We start from the raw sequence: 15,000 nt of genomic DNA on the forward strand, positions 1-15,000 counted from the left end.
CCCACATCAAACAATTATTTTTCCTGGTCATGACGTATACCGGATATTACTCACACTTAATAAATATTTGCAGAAGACTGATCTCACGTCAGGTACTGACCACTCCTCAAGAATATGGTGACAGAAATAATAATCGCCATATGATGATCATTTGCTTTTATCAAGCCTGAGATTGGACCTTCCGTTTATTAAGTAAACTTTCGGCGAATGAAAAATTAGACAAACTAGATTTAAGCGTAGTCATTATGCAGAGAGCCACTGTAGTCATAAAGATGACTAATAAGAATACCCAGACTTCTGTATCACAAGAAACTATAATTAGGAATAAGGAAAACGACGGAAAATAACTGATAAAACAAACCGTTTGAAACTACTGGTAAAAATCCATTTGTATTTCGTCTTAAGTTGTCGTGACAAACTTGTCTGAGCTTTGGAGTATGATATACGTCTGTCTGTCTGTCTGTCTGGCTGTCTGTCTGTCTGTCTGTCTGTCTGTCTGTGACAGCATACGCTCGCATGCATGCGTCTACAGATCGCTTGGAAGATCCGACCAAGTGGATATTTTTGACTCGCATCATCTGCGTACTATTACATGACACTCCCTCAAGGCGGGTAGCGATGTCCTTTTTTAACTGTCAAGTCACCAGTAGATCCGCCTGAGGGACCTTGCGACGCGCGTTGTAAATGAGATCATTTGGGAGACAATTACCACTGCTTAGGAACAAAAAATATATTCTCCGATTTTTCTTCTTTCTTTGTATTTTTTTTTTCTACTTTATTCTTTATTGTTCTAGAAGATTGGTTAATACAAAGGGCACGAGGCACATTGTATTGTATGTGTGTGTGTGTATGTGTATATGTATATATATATATATATATATATATATATATATAGAGAGAGAGAGAGAGAGAGAGAGAGAGAGAGAGAGAGAGTCAAGGTCGTCAAACTGCTATAAAGGTAGTGATTAAAGCAGTGATTGACAGGGAAGTCATGATGGCACAGAAACCTACGAAAAAAATTTAAAAATTAAAAAACAAGAAAAAATCTTTTGTCTATACCACAACGACATTTCCAGTGACACGATTTTTTTTTATATTATAATGACAGGTCATTCCGAGAACGATTAACCTACCAAACGCACAGACTGCCTGGATCGCACTGTCAGAAAAATTGCACTGCTAAATTGAAATTATTTGAGGGCTGTCGTATTACCCTCTACTCATTTATATCGTATACATATGGATGAAATTGCTTTTATAAACTGAATACATCTAATAATTAAGTTTCTTGATTTTGAATTTTCTGCAGATATTTCGTTTTTTGTACGAACTTCAATGTAACACAAAGAAGCCAGTTGTTGATTTCTTTTAAGTACCTACGTATTCCATTCCGCTGAAAAATGCCAGTTATTGTATCATTATCAGTGAATGTTATCATTGTAAAGTATCTCACTTAAATTTACTTTTCATCTATGGCGTAATTATCACTTTTATCAGGGGATTTAACTGAAGTAAAAAAAAAAATCATGTCGTAAATACCAAGATATTGTTGTTAGAAATACTCAGTGACTCTCTTACAATAGATTTCAATTTTCAGTAATGCAAATAAGCCCTAAAGAAACGCAATACTTTCATTCGTCTACGGCTCACGCTCTATACGTCACTGGGCAACCACTTACAAAACTGTTTTCTTTCATTAACAATGACACACCCATTTTCTTTCATACCACTTAGAGACCCATTTTCTTTCATTAACACTTACCTACTCATTTTCTTTCATTTCCGCATAAGAGACTGAACGGCGCAGTACTGTAACCTTTGAATTGGAATAACCTCGTGCAATAAAATACCCAGGAAAAAACCTCTTGATGAACCATATAATTCGTAGTTATAGGTCGGGCCACCTTTACGAAAAGAGGAAAATCTCTTTCAGAGAAAATATCACGAATACAAGTCCTAATACAAACAATAATAATAATAAAATAATAATAATAATAATAATAATAATAATAATAATAATAATAATAATGAAGTGAAAACTACTGTTTTTCTGTCAAAATGTACTACGATAAGTTGAAATAATAATAATAATAATAATAATAATAATAATAATAATAATAATAATAATAATAATAATAATAATAATAATATTAAGCACATTCATGAAAACTCTGTTTATCGTAGTTTTAAAAATACCTTGATAATGCCAATAAACTTATTATTAGTAAGTATCAATAATAATATATCTAACAACAGGAACATCAATATTTATATATATATATATATATATATATATATATATATATATATATATATATATATATAAAAGTGTTATCAACAAAAAATAAATAAACAAAAAAAAGCAACTTGATTTTCGTAGCGTCAGTACTCTTTAAAGCAAATGTTAGTCATATATACAATACTAGTGATTACAAGATTAAAAATATGTATAAAACAGTTTTTTACCATAACCTTTCCAAATGCATTAATGTTTTGTACAAATAACTTAAACTATTATAATTCACTTACCTTTTCCCTTCCAGCAACAACAGTTTTTGACTATGCAGATAAAACACATAGCAAATAAAAGAATTTTCTACACTAAAAACACTTTTTCTTGTAATCTGTAATAAAATTCTTACATTAATATCTAACCATGATTGCTTATATATACAAGAAATACATTGTATACACAAAGTTAAAAGCACATTAACAACAGTTAATTAATTTTACAATGTAGTTAAATACCACCAATTAATTCACTGTACAATGCATATTTTACACAAGACAAAATTATTGAGTTACAACAAACATGACATGCAAATTAATTCTAATGTACCTAAAACACTAAACTAGTTTTAACTTTAAGATATCCCGTATAATAAGCTCTCCCATCTATCATTTAAGAAGCAGGGAAAAGTGCTGCCTACACTAATATAATTACGTGAAGAGAAAGGTCACTAGCCCCAATGATTCATGCAAAGCTATCTTGGTCTTTACCATGCCACTAATAATTTTGAAATGAGAAACTTTCTTTTTGGAACGAGGAACGATCATAATCTTGTCTGGTCATCAACGTCATGCTGACCAGTTGCATTGAGGAGCCATTACTTTAACGGCAAACTGGTCAACTGACCAGTGAAATGAGACAAAGTGACTTTAATGGAACAATTTACAATTGCTCACTAACCAAGTTAAATAAGACGTGACTTTCATGGCAAACAATTACAATTGGTCACTAACCAAATGAAATAAGACGTGACTTTCATGGCAAACAATTACAGCTGATCACTAACCAAGTGAAAGAAAACGTGACTTTCATGGTAAACAATTACAACTGGTCACTAACCAAGTGAAAGAAGACGTGACTTTCATGGCGAACAATTACAGCTGGTCACTAACCAAGTGAAAGAAGACGTGACTTTCATGGCGAATAATTACAGCTGGTCACTAATCAAGTGAAAGAAGACGTGACTTTCATGGTAAACAATTACAACTGGCCACTAACCAAGTGAAAGAAGACGTGACTTTCATGGCAAATAATTACAGCTGGTCACTAACCAAGCGCAATAAGACATGACTTTATTGTCAAAGAGTTACAACTGGTCATTAACCAAGTGAAATAAGACGTGACTTTAATGGCAAACAACAAGCAATTACCACTGGTCACTAAACAAGTAAATGTGACATGACTAACGGGAGACGTTCATGATTCACAGAGTAACACTGACGGTTGAAATGAGGTGACGTGATACAATTTTGATTTGAAATGAGACAATATCATTGGTTCTTGACATCATTCTGACAAAACTAACCATTTGAAATGAGGAAATATGAGTAATGGAGTAAAGGTCAAGGTTAGTCATTCTTGCGAGAGAAACACATTATAATGTATGTATATAATTATTACACATACATACTGTATGTATGTGTATATATACATAATATATATATATATATATATATATATATATATATATATATATATATATATATATATATATATATATATGGAGTGAGAACGGATACACTATCAATAAACAATCTATAATCACAACACTTGAAGATGAAATTAGCTCATTGCCACCGGTCTCTGACGTGACATTGGCAATCTGAAATGGGGGAAACTTGACATAAATTTTGAAAAACAGAAAAAAAGATCTGAATTCGGTAACACAAACAAATTGAAATGGGGGGTTGGTGGCCTGCTCTCGAGGAATTTTTTTTTTAAGTAATATACCAGGGCACAACCAACCAATTTGGACGGGAAAACGCAATTGGGATAGAAAATGATTGTTAGTGGCCCCTTAGCGTGGCGCTAACAATCTGGAATGGTGCAGAACACGACTGAAAACGTGAAACTCGATTCCATGCGTACGAAATTCCTCGGAGAGGTGTGGCAATGTTCACAGTTCCCTAAGACCATGAACCTCTCCCTCCCAAAGTCAGCCTCATCATGTACATCTAAAAAGCCACGTGTTCAGGACAAAACGAGTATGGTCCACGAATGATTTCCAGGGAAATGCTCTACCACCTTCTGGAGCAGAAACATGCAAAATCTGTTGGTGTTTGTAACCTGTTTATATCCAGCTCCCTTGGATGCATGCGATCAGGTGTCCCGGTCTGAATTTATTAACATTTTAGAAGATAAAGTCTGTACAGAATTAATATTTTAGAAGCTAATGAAATCTGTACAGGTGCAACGGTGGACATTTTCACACGGCAGGGAATGTGACAAGAAGGAACCTGTGTGTGTGTCTTCCAGTCCATGCATATGAATGGCGACAGCTGACACCCGGCGAGAACGTAAACAGGTAAACCAGGATGTTGAAGCCATCAATGCTTACGTGGACGGATGTGCGCATGCGCGACAATCCATCAAGTGCAATATGTCAAGTGATTTGTACCTGTGTGTTGGGTATCTACGATTACATCGACAATAGTTATCTTGTGCGGGTGATGCATGCAAAACACACACACACACAAACAAAGACCCCGGTTGGGTTAGTGCAGTGCCAACACAAACAGGATTCCTGGTAAAGAAAAAAAAAAAAACAATAAAATCCCTAAAGAAGGGAAATCAACAAACAAACATGCACAAATGCAAACATCTAGTGAGTAGCACTATGACAAACAACGAGCACCACCACAACAGTTCAGCTCCGCTCCTGTGTATCACCACTAACCATATTACACACCCCTGTCGATGCCTTAAGATGCACACGAAGACAGAAAACGGACGGACGGACAGACAGGACAGTGACAGGACAGACAGACAGACAGACAGACAGGGCACACACACATGGTCAAGACGAAGCCTCACCTGAGCCTAGCGCGCAGCTGTTGACTCTCAGAACGACAGGGGGGTAGACGGGAGGAGTGAATGGGGGAGGTGGTGGTGGTGGTGGTGGTGGTGGTGGAGGTAGGTAGAAATGCAGTAGAGGTTCCAGAGGTCCGCCCATCAACCCCCTGGCTGCTGGAAATATCATTGGTCTTATTAGATTCCCTGGAAGAGTACTCTTTTTTTTTGAGGCAAGGGGTTAAAAGTCCCCTTCCCCCTAACTCCTGGAAATATTGCTTCTATTAGATTCATTAAAGAACAATTCCATTGCTTCTAGGGTTTCCAAAATCCCTGGACGCTGGAAGTATCTACAAAGGCCTTCGTTGCTGGAAATATCATTGGTCTTATTAGATTCACTGGAAGAGTACTCTTTTTTTCTTTTGAGGTAAGGGGTTAAAAGCCCCCTTCCCCCTAACTTCTGGAAATATTGCTTCTATTAGATTCATTAAAGAACAATTTCATTACTTCTGTTTCCAAAATCCCTAGATGCCGGAAGTATCTACAAAGGCCTTCGTTGCTAGAAATATCATTGATCTTATTAGATTTCCTGGAAGAGTACTCTTTTTTTTTTGAGGTAAGGGGTTAAAAGCCCCTTCCCCCTAACTTCTGGAAATACTGCTTCTATCAGATTAATTAAAGAACAATTTCATTGCTTCTGGGGTTTCCAAAATCCCTGGACGCTGGAAGTATCTACAAAGGCCTTCGTTGCGGGAAATATCATTGGTCTTATTAGATTCCCTGGAAGAATACTTTTATAGGTCGGGGGTTGAAAGCCCCCTTCCCATCTCTAACCTCTGGAAATGTTGCTTTTATTAAAAATCTGTTCCTTTGGGTCTGGCGTTTCCAGAATCCCTGGATGCTGGAAGTATCGTGGGTGTCACTGGAATCTTCAAGTAGTAGTATTTTCTGAAGGGGTTACAAGGGTCTTCGTTGCTGGAATTATCATTGGTCTCATTAGATTCCCTGGAAGAATACCTTTCTTTTTTTTAGTTCGGGGTTTAAAAGACCCCTTCCCACCCCTAACTTTTGGAAAAATTGCTTTTGTTACAAATCTATTCCTTTGGTTCTGGGCTTTCCAAAATCTTTGAATGCTGGAAGTATCGTGGGTGTCACTGGAATCTTTAAGATGTAATCTTCCAGGGAGGAGTTGCAAAGGCCTTCGTTGCTGAAAATATGGAGCTCATCAGATTAATTAATAACAGTAATTCCATAAGCTGAAGGCTTATCAATTCCTCTGCCGGAAATATTACTGGTTTCGTTAGACCATAAAAAACTCAGATTTGGTTTTATTACATCGATCAAGAAGTAATTCCACAACTTGACGGATTAGAAATTCCTGGATGCTGGAAATATAATGGGTCTTATTAGAAATTTTAAAAATGGTAATTCCTTTCTCATGGTGTACTGTTCCAGTCTTCTTGACAGTGGTAGGTTTGTTGTATGAATATAGATATGTTGATTGGCAGTGTTTGTAGTTGATGAGCTTGTGGAGTGCACAAACAAGCAGCAGCCTTTTGGTCATCCCAACATCCCACAGTCTTTGGGGAGCTAAGATTTCTTCTTGTATTGTGTTCAGGCATCTTTAGTGCGTTGGTTTGAATAAATGCCAAGAGCTTAATTCACTTCCTTTCGTGGCAAAAAAAGATTATAGCGTAGAGGTTCTGATTCATGGAATGAACACCTTGACTGAAAAGAGGTTAATTTTCCAGTCATGGGGTCCAATACATGAGTGTACTGTATGCATGTTTCACAAATAAGCCTGACCTCAAGAACACCTCAACGTGAAGATTGAATAGTTTTAATGGGAAGTAGGAACGTTGATCAGAATTGTACAGTTTGCTTAACACTTTGCCTTGTATTCAATAGGTTAGTTTTCTTCAACTGAAAACCGTGTCCTCACTTGAGTATAACTCAACTGTGCCACAAAATATACCTTTCATGATGGGTTTTGACCCCATACCATTGAAAGGGAAACTCTCATGTCTCCCCACAACCGATTCTCCTCCAGGGTGAGAGTCTGTTTGTTGCTTCTGCCAAACTGTAAGCACGTTTGGAGAAGTTTATTTCACAGACTAGATATTTAGACATCACAAGGAATTCCCTGAAGAGTAGACACCAGCTCTATACTGAGGCTTCACTCAGACCAGCCTTGTTGTGGATGTAGCTGGCCATATGCCAGCACGGGATATTGCTCTTGGGCAGGCCGTAAAACCAGCCATGATACCATTACCACCTTTCCGATGTTCTCATTCAAGACAGACCTTTATTGGCCTACCAATAAAGATTTCCATCTGGCCTGCTGTTAAACTTGATGCCCATCCTCTGCCCACCAATAAAGGTGGCTTTCAGTCGACCTATCAATAAACTGACTCACCTGACCAACCAAGAAACCTGGCTTCCATCTGCCACATCAGTACACTTTACTTCCGTCAGTCCTACAGTACATTATGACTTCCAACTGACCTAGAACCAAATTTGGCCTTCTTACTTATCAGTAAATATGTTTCACCTGACCAACCAACAAACTTGACTTCAGAATGTCCTAGCAGTTCATCTGACTTTCAACTGACCTATCAGTACACCTGACCTTAAACTGGCCTACCAATCAACTCAGACATCTTCCCAGTGTCATGGCCTTCCTTTAGTGGAAAAAAGATCTTGTGTGTTCTTACTTACAGATGTCCTATTAGACCATATCCGATTAAAAGGCTAATCCCGCTCGTCGCAATCATATTTTAAGAAACAATTCATTAAAATTTCAAAAAGTCGATAACTTAAATAAGCACTATCTGAAGACTGGGTCAGAAAGAAGGAAGTCCACTTGAACTGCGTAAATCTACATAGACCATCTTTGTTTCTTGGTTTCACTTGCATATCAAGAACGAAACATTAAGCATTTCCTTGACTGGCCTTGAGTGTGACAACAACGATCACCCAGCGGGTGTTTTCACCCACGTCCATCAAGATCCGTCTCACCGTTCTTGAGGTACCTGCTAACATACACACACACACACACACACACAGGCACAGGTAAAAAAATGCCAGTAGCATTTACGATTCACCGGTTGATTTAAATCAAGTCAACAAGAAGAAGAACAGCAATAAGAACAACAACAACAATAAAAACAACAACAATAACAATACAATAAAACTGCTCCCATTCTCAGTGCATTCTCTCGGTAACAACTTAATCGGCCCCCGAGGTTAAATAAAGGAAAGAAATTCAGCTCTCCCGAGAGACGAGCAATTAATTAAGGCCCTTGCATAAGAAAGGCAATCTCAGGTAGCAATTTCCGTGGGCGCGCAGGTGTAATTATTTCATTAAAACGGCATTTACGACCGTCATTAAACGAAATTTATTATAACGGGAATAACATAGGAATGAATGGCGCCGAAACCTAACTCTTGCGAAATGGGGCAGGTCAGAAAGAACTGGGCAGAGTTTGAGGTTATTTGCTGATCAAAATATGGCTGTGGCGTTCCCGTGGAACTGCAGAAGTTGCGTCATCGTCAGCTTACTTCGTAGGGAGGTAGTGCCGTCAGTGCACCCCACGTAGCGCACTGTAGGAATTACTTAAGGTTCGTTACTGCGTCCCTTCGGCCCCTAGCTGCAACCCCTTTCATTCCTGTTGCTGTACTTCCATTCATATTCTTCCTCCCATCTTACTTTCTACCGTCTCCTAACAATCGTTTCACTACTAAGAGGTCTTCCCCCTTTTTCACCTTTCAAACCTTTTACTCCCAATTTCCGTTTCAGTGCTGAACGACCTCATAGGTCGCAGGGCTTGGCCTTTGTCCTAAATTTTATAATCCATTCCATTATCAGCTTATTTATTTTTTAAGCTTAATGCTCTTCGTTGCAGATGCTTGGCTTTGTTGCTAGCAACGAAGAAGTTTTTTATCGTGGACAAAAATATCAAACATTTTTTCACGTCAGTTGCGACAAGATATTTAGGGAGGAAAGATGGTGTACTAATACTTTGCTCTTCAAGAGAAAATACCTGAAAGGTTGTAACGAGAAAATACCCATCAATAGTTCAGAACAGTTTATTAAAAGGGGAATATCTGAATATCTTCCTTCGAACAGAATAAAAGGGGAAACCTATCTTCAAACAGGTAAAAAGGTGGAAAATCTGTCTGCGAACAGAACAGAATGAAAAGGGGAAAACCTTTTCGAACACAAAAGAATAAAAGGGAAGAACTCTGTCTTCGAGTAGGACAGAAAGAAAAATGGGAGAAAACCTGTCTTCGAACAGAGCAGAACAATAAAGGAGGTAAACCTGTATTCGAACCGAACAGCCAAAAACAAAGTGAAAAAAAAAAAAGGTAAAACTATGATTTCCTGTTTCACTTCCGTGATAGCATCCTGGTTAGCAGCATAGCCATGAAGCCTGTGCCCATGGCAATTGCTCTGACAGATTTACGTATAAAGTCAATCAATCAACATCCAGGGTGACTGTTCCACTGCCTAATGGCACAGAGGACCACGTGGCCTCGATTAATGGTCGGTGTGTCTGCCAGGCACTTCGACTGAATAAGATATTTGATGATCTGGGAACGTGTCCAGAGTTTGACGGTAGAGGAACAGAAGGCCTCGGATAATGGACAATGTGACTTCGTAGCACCTCGACACTCGACTGAATAAGATATTTGATGATCTGGGAAAGTGTCCAGAGTTTGATGGTAGAGGAACAGAAGGCCTCGAATAATGGACAATGTGACTTCGTGGCACCTCGACAGAATCGTAAAACTGATGCTCTGGTAAATGAGTAGCACGCACTTTCACCCTCAGAGCCAGAATAAAAGATGACAGAGGATATGCTCTTTACTGACTGATGCTCTGGTAAATGAGTAGCACGCATGTTCTCTCTTAAATCCAGAATAAAAGATGACAGAGGCTATGCTCTTTATTGAAATGAAGCCTATGGAAAATAACAGCACAACAAGGATCTAGTTAAAAACAGATCAAGATATACACAGGAAGGAAGTGAATCCCACAGTCTCGAAGTGATGGGCTGAAATTAATCCGGCTGACCCTTGTGTTCACAATTTCCACTTGCTGTCGGTGGGGTCGTGATGCCTATTGAGCATAACGAGGACCAGGATATGGAGGTGACATTCAGTCAAGAAGCTCTTGACATTAATTCCCGATAATGTGCCCAGAAAAGGGAGGCACCTTGGGTACAGGTTGTCGCTGAATTGGGCAGAATAAATGAGGGTATCTGGAGATTTTTGTAGAATAAATGAGTATAACTGGGCAGAAAAAATGTGGGAATCTGAAGATTTTTGTAGAATAAATGAGTATAACTGGGCAGAATAAATGCGGGTATCTGAAGATTTTTGTAGAAAAAATTAGTATAACTGAGAAGAATAAATAAGGGTATCTGAAGATCTTTGTAGAATAAATGAATATAACTGGGCAGAATAAATGCGGGTATCGGAAGGTTTTTGTAGAACAAATGAGTATAAATGGGCGGAATGAATGAGGGTATCTGAAGGATTTTTTCTTTTTTGTAGAATAAATGAGGATATGCGAAGATTCTAAAAGTGTGGAGATGTACAGAAACACGAAATAAATCGTCTTCATAAGGAAAAGATAAATTGATGACGAGAACTAGAGCTGAGTTTCCTAATAATGGGCAATAATATCCTTCTTGTCCAGAAAAGTACAATTAACACAGGCCGAGAATTATATATTTTTTTTTTTTAGAAAATCTCTTTTTAAATAATAACAAACATTCAGTGACTTTTTCTGACTGAAGGATATACATTCCCATTATCTATTAATTTAGTTTAAAGCATTACGTTCAGAGCTTTACAAAAGCCTTATAAAGCAAATAGGTCTTTTTACAAAAAAAAAAATCTATAATATTTTATACATATATACAGTGCTATATACAAGAACCAAATATAACCTTGACTTCTATACAAAATAAATAAAACAAAAAGAAGTGATATTTTGTAGAAGTCACTTATCTTTCAAAGTTAAAATAAAGGAAAGCTTATCCTTGAGAAATCGAGAATGAAGAGAAAAGACTGAAATATAAGGGGTTATTATTAAATGGTGCTTCTAATTAAGCTTTTTAATTAATAAATTCTATTCTAAAAATTTGATACTACATATACAATAATATATTTACAGAGATGAACTTATAATATGTACAAATTTGAGTAAATTGTATGTGTATATATATATGATATATATGTATGTATGTTTATGTATATGTATATATACAGTATATATATATGTATGTATGTATACTGTATATATATTACTGTATGTATATGTATATATGTACACACATATATATAATATATATATGTGTATGTATGTATGTATATAGACATACGTACGCAGTATGTGTGTGGGCGTGTTTGTCTGCGTCCGTGCTCGTGTATGAGTGTATGAATGTGTGTATATTTAGTCTAAATACATCTAAATACAAGTCACGCCAAGATATGCTGTACATAGCCTACATACACAAAGCACACAAACATACAGATAACATATATAAAAAAAAAACCATAAACAATGAAATCCACAGACCTGATCTGCAGGCCCCGGCGTGGCTGACGAAGAGCAGGAACACCAGAGACACCGCCAGGGCAGACAAGCTCCCGACGGCGACGCCGACGACGTGGTGACTCGGAGGGCGCCGCGAGACCACTCTTTCCCCCCTGGAGTCTTTGCCTCGGGGCCCCATGGCGATGGTTGGCGAACGTTTATCAAGGCCTTCCATCTTTCCCCTTACTCATAATTGGGTGTCACCAAGGGCTTTTCCTCTCACACCTTTCACCTCCTCCTCCTACACCCTCCTCCTCCAGCTCTTTCTCTCTTCCAAGGTCTTCCTCTACCTCTTTCTCTCCTCCTCCTTCTCCTCCTATAGTGTCCGGAAGGTATGACTTCTCAAGGAGAAGACTATAAACAATGGGCTCTCTCAGACCACCAACATCTATAACAGAACAGAAACAAAATAATAATATTCACACCAAACGCACTTCAACACGACCGGTTTATATCAACCTGGCGTCTCAAGAACAGAAAATTTCACAGTCGAACCACCACACGGCTTCACCAAAGGGTCCACTGCCATAAAAAAACAAAACACAAACAATGACGGTCTGTCTGTTTCACCCTCCTCCGATCCTGGGTATCGCCGTGACTATCATCGTGGAAAACGGGAATCATAGAGATGCGAACAGACATAGATGAGATCTCGCAGGCGACTGATTTGTCTCTCAGGGTGCCATCTTGTCCGGACGACCGGGAGCTGGTTGGGTTTTTACGGCGCTCGCTGGCAAAGGCACTTCGATCCAGTTATTATTGCTGTCTAAGGTCAGAGATGCGGGGGAAGATGTGACCACAGGAGATGTGAGTGCCGAAGATGTGATCGCAGATGATGTGGCTAGGGATGATTTGGTCGATTTGGTCACCAGTTTTGTCACTGACTTCCTACCGGGACCTTTCCAACGCATCCTTGAAGATCAGGATCTTGGAGATGGTGATGATGATCCTCTGGGATGCTGTGCAGCCTGTAAAAAAAAAAGAAAAATCTTAATTAAATTTTAATTGACTCTCAATGCAAACTGGAATAATATTATGTAAATTAAGAAGAAATAAACTGATTTAAAAAAAAGCGCAAAAAAAATAAACTTATTTAAATCTTTAAAAATTTAAGTAGGAAAAACAAGCACAAAAAATGTACAATGAAAAAACAGAAGCATAATTTAGCCAAAACCAGATAGACAAAGAAAACACATAAGATGAAAGCTAAAAGTATAAATAAAACCACAAACAAGTCGATAAATACGAAGAAAACAATTAGTGATAAAAAAAAGGCAGACCTAACTCCTAAAAGCAATTCGGTATATCAAAGCAAAGAGAACATGCATAATAAAATGAATAAAAGTACGATTAAAAAAAATAATTTCGATCGAAAAAAATAAAACAAATTTAGAAGGAAAAATAATTAAGGACGTTTTACAAATTCGTAAAACAAAACAAATAAATTGCACGCATCAAAAGCCAGCACAGAGTCTACCAGGAAAAAAAATAATGTACCACTTAAAACTATTAAGAAAGTTGCACAAAAAACAGATTAAAATCTGCCAAAAGCGAAAATGAACAAGATTACATTAACGGTCTGAGATCACTGACTTCAAAAACATCTTGCTGGAAATCATAAAGGCAAAATTAACAGGCGGCATCTGGACGTGCCATCTGTGGCGTTTTCCTAATTCATTAGTGAAAATGCAATCCTTTTAATGAGATATAAATGACACCTGGACGTCCCACCTGCGATATTCGTCTAATTCGTCAATGGAAATTCAATTCCTTTGATGAGCGAATTTTTAACAGGCAGCTACAGGCGCCACCTGTGGACGCAGAATCATAATTGAATTCAGCCGTGCTTTTTTATTTTTCTTTTTATCAGAGTTAGATTGTTTTCTTCTGCGTTTCTTCCATTCTTTAATTAAAGTTCCATTTCTTTAACGACATAATTCATAAGAGGCATCTGGGAGTGCCATCTGTCGGCGCTGGATCGTAACTAAAAACAGTCGCTTAATATATAATAATAATAATTATAATAAAATAATAATAATAATAACAATAATATCATTATTGATTACTATTATTACATCGCCTGGCAGAAATATGAAGGGAATATGATTCGATATTTGCAACAACCCGTAAAAATGTCAGCAGAATAATATATTCTATTAATATATTTTTTTTTAAATGTCAGTGTTCATTACTTAAGAATTTCTGTTTTTAAATTTAGAAATGCTAACATGACTTTCATACTGTCGTGTGTGTATATATATATATATATATATATATATATATATATATATATATATATATATATATATATATATATATATATATATATATATATATATATATATATATATATATATATATATGTGTGTGTGTGTGTGTGTGTGTGTGTGTGTGTGTGTGTGCATGAGCGCGCGCGCAAGATCAAACAATCTTGTAGCTAAGGTAAACATCGGGAAAACAAAACGCTCTCTGGTGACAACCAAGCAAATATGCTTTTACTCTCCGTATGAACTGGAAGGGCAGGTAATGTAAATGAGAGAGAGAGAGAGAGAGAGAGAGAGAGAGAGAGAGAGAGAGAGAGAGAGAGAGGTCAGGCAAATACAAACTGCTCTGTTCTCTCGCCCCTTCATTACTGTAACCTTGCGTCTCTTTTCCAGACTGACCTCTAAGCGTGTGCATCCCATCCCGCCCCATCCCATCCCATCCCGTCCCATCCCATCCCATCCCAGCCCATCCCACAAAGCCCAAGCCCCCCTCCTCCTCTCCAATTACCTTTCCTTTCGCTGGAAAAAGACTGACTCTGATATCGATTCTGTTATCCAATGATCTCGTCTCTTATCCCAGCTCTGATTCAACTTTAATCTCAGGGCTATGGAATATATGTTTTTGAACAATGAAGTTATCTCTCTCTCTCTCTCTCTCTCTCTCTCTCTCTCCAAGCTGAAAAGAGACATCTGATAGTCTGACTGACGAAGAAAATAAAAACATACTTATTGAAAGTTGCAATATCGACCAGCCAAACTCTTTAGACGGTCTCTCTCTCTCTCTCTCTCTCTCTCTCTCTCTCTCTCTCTCTCTCTCTCTCTCTCTCTCT

At 37.6% G+C, this 15,000-nt stretch overlaps 1 protein-coding gene across 3 annotated transcripts in view; it reads right to left on the minus strand.

The window, feature by feature from the left end:
- The window catches only part of LOC136834240 (uncharacterized), a 205,292-nt gene that overhangs the window by 85,256 nt on the left and 105,036 nt on the right, over nucleotides 1-15,000 (minus strand). The window contains exons 2-3 of one of the 3 annotated variants that reach the window (XM_067096581.1): nucleotides 11,889-12,874; nucleotides 5,324-5,476 (exon numbers count right to left, since the gene is read on the minus strand). In XM_067096581.1, the coding sequence (XP_066952682.1) occupies nucleotides 5,324-5,476; nucleotides 11,889-12,081 (346 nt within the window). In that variant the 5' untranslated portion in view covers nucleotides 12,082-12,874. The remainder of the gene's footprint in view (nucleotides 1-5,323; nucleotides 5,477-11,888; nucleotides 12,875-15,000) is intronic. The other 2 variants (XM_067096582.1, XM_067096583.1) reach the window with 2 other exon arrangements.

Source organism: Macrobrachium rosenbergii, chromosome 53 (assembly GCF_040412425.1).
Source record: "Macrobrachium rosenbergii isolate ZJJX-2024 chromosome 53, ASM4041242v1, whole genome shotgun sequence".
Taxonomy (NCBI): domain Eukaryota; kingdom Metazoa; phylum Arthropoda; class Malacostraca; order Decapoda; family Palaemonidae; genus Macrobrachium; species Macrobrachium rosenbergii.